Source organism: Megalops cyprinoides, chromosome 21 (assembly GCF_013368585.1).
Source record: "Megalops cyprinoides isolate fMegCyp1 chromosome 21, fMegCyp1.pri, whole genome shotgun sequence".
Classification (NCBI taxonomy): domain Eukaryota; kingdom Metazoa; phylum Chordata; class Actinopteri; order Elopiformes; family Megalopidae; genus Megalops; species Megalops cyprinoides.
The window spans coordinates 8,120,689-8,127,500 of NC_050603.1; the positions used below are offsets into that span (position 1 = coordinate 8,120,689).

The 6,812-nt window shown below is 43.4% G+C and overlaps 1 protein-coding gene across 1 annotated transcript in view; it reads left to right on the plus strand.

The window, feature by feature from the left end:
• The first annotated feature begins 6,715 nt into the window (after positions 1-6,715).
• Positions 6,716-6,812, plus strand: part of LOC118796619 (POU domain, class 2, transcription factor 2-like) — a 49,938-nt gene continuing 49,841 nt past the window's right edge. The window contains exon 1 of the mRNA XM_036555611.1: positions 6,716-6,812. This exon is cut by the window's right edge and continues 84 nt beyond it. Coding sequence (XP_036411504.1) covers positions 6,797-6,812 — 16 coding nt within the window. The 5' untranslated portion in view covers positions 6,716-6,796.

Here is a 6,812-nt window from a genome sequence, read left to right on the forward strand (position 1 = left end):
TGCCTTTGCCATTGATTTTAGCTCCGCAAGCAAGGGAAGGGGGGGGGCAGATATCGATCGCCCCCAAATTAACCCCATCACCAGTTTCTTCTCGCTCCATCCTTGTCTTCCCATTGGACGTTTCGGCTGGAAACGCCGCACCCGATTGGACCCCCGTGCTCCGCTGGAATAGGAGCCGCCAGACTGGCTGACAGACTGACGGACTGGCGAGCGACACGCGGACCGGCCGTACACCGAGCGACTGTCTGAAGCGCTTCTGAAGCACGGACGGGAACACCAGCGCAGAGTAATTAACAAAAGAGCTTCTGGATGTCTGATGCATTCCTCAATTCAAACCCCCCCCTAACTGCTAACAGCACCTTCATTTTTTTTTTCCTCTCGCATCTCCCTTTCCCTGCTTTTACTCATTTTCATAATTTCATATTTCAACCTTTTTTTCCTCTCTCTCTTTCCATATTTCCCTGTGTTGGTACCCCTCCATTCTGTTTTTCCTCCTTCAGTCTCGATGTGTGTCTCCCTAATTTAGCCGGGCCTTTATGTGTGCTCTCTCTTTGTTTGTTTCTGCCCACAGTAACAACCATTTCCCTCTGTAGCTCTCCTTTATATTTCCTCTCTCTCTCTCGCTCTCTCTCTCTCTGTCTCTCTTTTGCTCTCTCCACCCTTATGTAAGCAGAGCAAGGGGGTTGTTAAACATTTTTCTTCTCTCTTAATTGTTTTGACTTGTGCGATTGGCATCCCGATTAGACCTCATTGATTTCCTGGCGCTAAGTGCATTGATTTTTAAATTTCTTATTGATCCCGGCTTTAAATCTCCCCACACACAGTCTCGCCATACAGACACACAGAGAAAGCAGGAGAGAGAGAGAGAGAGGAAAGAGAACGGGTTAGGTAAATATTCTGACTAACTGGGAGTTACTGTACATTAGAAACATACTGATAGACAGAGGCTAATGTGGTAAATATACATACCCAGAGGGGCAGGGGTGTGTTAAGTAAAGACAGTGGCTGCTTACAGTAGTGGAAATGAGAGTGTTTTAATATGGGGTAGATTACAAACACCTTGTTCTCATTCCTTGTTTGTTTCTGTCTTGGTTCGAGTCAGAGTCATATCGTATGTTTCCGTGGCATGCTTTGCGTGTTTGTGTTGGGGGGGGGGGGGGGGGGCAGGTGGGGGGGGGGGGTGTGGTAGAGGCATGTGCGAGCACGAGTGTGCGTACGAGTGCAATTTGTAGCTGCTGCACTTGTGCAAATAGAGAGTCCAATTACAAAAGGCAAAAATCTTGCGCGAAGGCGCGATTCTAAAGGCAGGAGGTTCCCCCGGGGCGCGGGGCTGGTGTGTACTCTATCAGGGGGGGCAACGAAGAGGCGCCTACGCAGTGCCGCCCGCCCGCTCTCTGGTCAACACTGGGAACCCCCTGAAGGCCCTGACATGCAAATACGGATTAAAGCCGGTGTGCTGCCTCGGCACATATAGATGGCTGGGGTGGAATCGGATTCTTTACCCCGCTGACCCTCTGTTCCAGCTTCTCCGGGTAGACGCGATCCCATTGGACGAAGGATTCCCACTATGACTCGCCGTGAGGTGACACTGAGGAGTGCGGTATTATGTCCTCCTTAGCTCAAGCCCCCCCCGCCGTGAGGCAGTCCCGAGCTCTTCGGAGGGGTCTGGCCGTGTGAGATTCGACCGTTTTTTCGTGGCCCCGCACAGACCTGCATTATCCGGGCTCCGATTGCGCCTTCTGTGTAGGAGCGTGTAGCAGCCCTGTACCCCCTCAGTAGGTGGGCCGGTCTTCGTTTGTGCGGAACACCTCTGGCTCTGTCGCAGTAGGGTAAAGAGTCCGATTTCACAGGTGGGGCGCTGCTGTTGCGCTGAGCAGGGTGCCCAACGAGAAATTTCTTCAGTAAACATCTAGCTGCATAACTGAATAATATCTATAAATATATAATCTGGATAGAGGTGTGTGAAAAGCAAATACATCATATTGTATTGTGAAAAGACTGGTATGTGCTTCTGTGAGAAGCAGCCATATGGAGTTGTGGTTAAGACTTTATTCTCATCAACAAAGAGCGTGTTGATTCATGTCCAGGACACCAAGACACGCATCTGACAAAGTGTTTTGTCCGGCCTGAACCATTATGGATGCTTTTAAAGGGGTTTTGAATCCATGCATAACGCAGGGCCATGAAGATGCCCCACACAGATCCTCACTCCATGCATGAGCCAAATTAACCATAATACAGGGTTGATGTCACTACTCTGAGACAGTGGCTGCCAGCACTTTAGGGCACCTTTAAGTTCAAAAGCCTGCTAAGTCTAAAGTAGATTAAAAATAGTCTAAGGTGGGGGAGGGAGGGGGTGACCTTTCGCCGACAACACAGATAAATATCTATAATAAATACCATTACTATTGGCTGCCCCCGCTGCCATAAAGAAGCCAAGGTGAGAGACGCCACAGTGGCAATGGACATTGCCAATATATTAGTATTGATTATTGTGACCAGTGACGGCAGAGGGAGGAAAGGGCTGAACTGTAAAGTTAGTAAAAAACTAAAAAGGACTAGAAATGAGTAAAGGGCAATGGCTTCAGATAGACAGCCTGCAGACTCAGTTCTGGAGAATGGAAAGGAACAGAAATAGGTGTGTGTGTGTGTGTGTGTGTTTGTGTGAGCGAGAGAGAAAATGCTCATACATTTTTGTTCAGTGGTTTTCCAAACACACACACACACACACACACACACACACACACACACACGTGCGCGCTCACACACAGTTCCAGTCTGTGGTTTTGACTCCCTGCACATTGTACAGTTTAAAAGTGAGTATAGCTCAATCTGATCCCAGATCAATATGTACACACACGGAGGTATCCTCTCCAGTGTATGTGTTTGTTGTGTGTGTGCGTGTATGCATGTGTAAAGTATGGTCTGTGTGTGCGTGTGTGTGTGTGTGTGTGTGCGCGCAACTATGTGTGTGTGCGTGTGTGTGTGTGTGTGTGTGTGTGTGTGTGTGTGTGTGCGCACGCGCGCACAGTCAGTGCAGAGTTGTGAATCGGTGTGAGAGTCCTCCACAGTAATAGGTGCTTGTTACAACAGCGAGGGAGGCAGTAATATAATTGTTAGCTCGTATTGATTTGGGCACTGTGTTATTGATGAGAGAGAATTTAATCCAACCAGCTCATTTGTCAAGATGACACTGCTGTTTAACAATAACCATGAGGACATATAAATGGACACACACACACACACATGTCAACAGCTTCTGGAGAATACCCTGTCACCGTGTACACTGTTTTCAGTGCTCTCATTAAGAGTCCATATAAATCTATAGCCGTTAGCATATAATAATTTTCAATTGATTTAATAGATTTATGTAAATATCGTTTTCTCACTGTAACTCATTTCATCTTTCTGTTCTTATTTTTTTCTGTAAACATGTATCCTGTAAACATCTATATCTATTTTGTATTAATTCTCTTCCATGTGTCTATATGTAATACAGATCCTTGTGTCTGAAGTGGTTAAACGTCCACATCTTAGAATTGTTGGAATAGTGATGTAATAAAAAAAAATCTCATCTAGTGAGTTGTTTTTTCTCAGTAAACACTAAATAATTAACAGCGCCAGACGGCCGCATCAGATTCCTTTTTAAATGCTGGCTAACAACGACGAAAGAGAAATCTCCGACGGTTTCCCACTGAAAGCCGACAAACGGTTTCTATTTATGAGGGAAAGCTACACAATAGGGATCTCAGACACCTTCCGATAGCACAACTGCCGGCCAGACTCAAGGTGTCCCGTAATGAATGGGCATGTTTGTCGTCCGTAAAAATACCCGTGGCTGTGTTGCTGACATGAAATATACTGTACCTTATGCAGGTCGCACGTTTTAGTGTGGCAAACTGTAAGTTTATTTCTATTTTATAGAACTGTGTCAACGTGTGCTTTATTGATATATGTCAATTACATGCGTATGCGACAGCCATGCGTATGTCATGCACTAGTACCTAACTGTCCTTCTGGCTGAATATGAAGTGTTTTACATGGAACACGGTACAACCGGGTACTATAGGTGTGAGGAGCCGCGTGAAGGATATAAAGAATCCTTAGAAGGAAAAAGGTAAGGGCGAGGCGCGAAATCCACCTTGCCTCCCAACACCGTTTCATTTTCCTCTCCTTCAATCTCACACACCCTCCCTCTATCCCCCTCTCCCATAGACGCACACAACCACACTATATTCTACAAGAAATAATTGCTTTTGTCTGGAAGGAATATCGGGGGGTACTGAGCTCCCTCTCTCGGCGAGGGGGGTTCGTGAAGGACAACTAGTCGCTTCTTTTTTTTTTTTTCTCCGCCTCTCCTTCGACTTGCAGATGTCATCTGTCAGAGAGAGAGTGGAGAAAGAGCGTCAATAAACATCGTGGTACAATTGTTGTGTCATTTAGGAGTTGAATATGGCAGTGAATATAGTTCTGAATCGTTCGTTTTCAAAAAAGGATTATGATTATGACCTGGTAGTGCTACATTTTCTTGGTTATTACCTCTATTGTTATATACTACTAGGCTACCACTTCTACTGCTACCACCTCCACCACCACTACTACTACTACAAATGATAACAACAACAACAACAACAACAACAACAATAATAATAATAATAATAATAATAATAATAATAATAATGAATAACTATCATTTAAGATAGTATAGCTCTTTATGCTGTCTCTTATTAATACAAATAGTGCCTTGGTTCACATACTATGCGTAAGCTTATGCTTTAGTTCATTACTGACTAGTTCAAACCATAGCAGGCCAATTCGGAGAGGCAGAGTGAAATCTGGCACGGCAGTTTCGATTTTTCCCCCCGTATTCACTGCTATGCTTAGCGTATAGATTTTTCTATTTAAAAATCTATACCGGCAATAATCTTGTGTGTAAGAGCTCAGTGCAGATTGTGGCTTTATAATTGATAGCATGTAAGTTAACATTGGAATAGGAAGGAAATACGCCGGGACTGGAACCTCGCCTGGCTCGCGCCACTCTGGAATGTGCAGGACATTGTACTGAATGGATTCATACTACCTTGAAATAACACCTCCTCCTATTTAAAGACTTAAATCATGATTATCTAAAATATAAAAAGCCCACAGAATCAACTCATTGTATCCTCTTACAAATATATGGATGTTACGATGGCATATATTATTAAAAATATTATTATTAATATCAGAAGTAATAATTTGTTACAACCATGTGATTGGAAACATGGCACTGCGTGTGTGTGTGTGTGTGTATGGGTGTGTGTGTCAAAAATCAACTTACACACATATGTAGACATATTAAATACATGAAATCCCATTTTGTAGTCCTATTGCTGATATGACTATTACTGTGATTACCATCGTCATTATAGCGAAGGCTAATCATGAAATCAATAGAGGATATCTCCTCTTTTGCAGGATTAGAAACGGCGAGGGGCAGGGGAGAGCGAGGGAGAGAGAGAGAGGGGGGGAGAGCGAGAGAGGCGGAATGGGGGTGGGGGCTTAGCGTGTGAGTAGAAGCGGGTCCTCCTGCTTCAATGTAGCAGGCGACGTAGTACCAGAGCGATTTAATACGAGAGAGAGTCGGGTTGAATGAGCTATTGAGGTTCCCAAATAACGGGGACAAACAGACAGACACACAGGCGGATGGACGGACAGATAGGCAAGTGATCCCAAAAAAAAAAAACAATATAACGTAACAGGTTCAGCGTTTTCTTTTTAGTTTTGTTTTAATTGTACTGTATGTTTTTTTTTGCTTTATTTATTTATTTATCGATTGATTGCGTTTTAATTACTACTCTGTGACAGAGAGAGAGGGAGGGAGAGAGAGAGAGAGAGAGGAGGCGTGGGTGAGGAACAGCGAAGGCCAACCGAGCACGTGTAACTTTACGTATTATTTATTTATTTTAATGAGTGTAATTTCTTCGTATTCAGAAGTCGTAACTGCTTTATGTGTGCGTGTTTTGGGGTGAGGTAGACGAGACGGCTAGAAACCAAATAAATGAACCAAAAAAATGCAAAATAGAGCACATCAGCTGCTAATGTTTATGCAGAGCTCAATACGAAGAATTATATTTTTATCAAAATCAGAATTAACAGTAATAGTTTTACTTACAAGCTACAACCAAAGCAAACGCGAGAGAAGGACGCGAGGCCAGAGACTGTTCAGTTGAATACTCTCACATTTCTCTCGACCAGGAAAAAAAACAGAGGCAGAGAAGAGAATGAATAGAAAGGAAGATGATTATATAGCCTACGAAAAAATATCGAACCAGTCTTCTCAGAAGTGTTACAGCTATTGCAACCCATGAGAAACAAGCAAAGAAGAAACACAAGAACATACGAGCGCCCGTAGGCCATAATAATAATAATAATAATAATTGGACCAGTTAGAAATTTATTATTACCTAACAATCGCCTGTAAACACAAATATATTTAAAAATCCTACAATCCGTCTTTTGTTGTATTTGGTGTTGTTTTCTTGAGAAATTACAACTCAACCATCACCGAAGCGTTCATCTGAAACACCTAAAGGCTGTACATAGGCATATATACACAGTAAAGCGGCACAGGAAACTCAGACACCAAATTACGTCAATATAATAAACACTTACACGTATTTCAGTGAGTGCTTAAAGTGCCAAATACATTTTTATAACACAGTCTACCTGGAAAACAGACGAAGATAAAGGGAAGAAGAGGAGACGAGTAGTGTCGTTACTACTGTATTTATTTAAAATTAGAAGACGGAGGATCATGTTTGTTCCCTTGC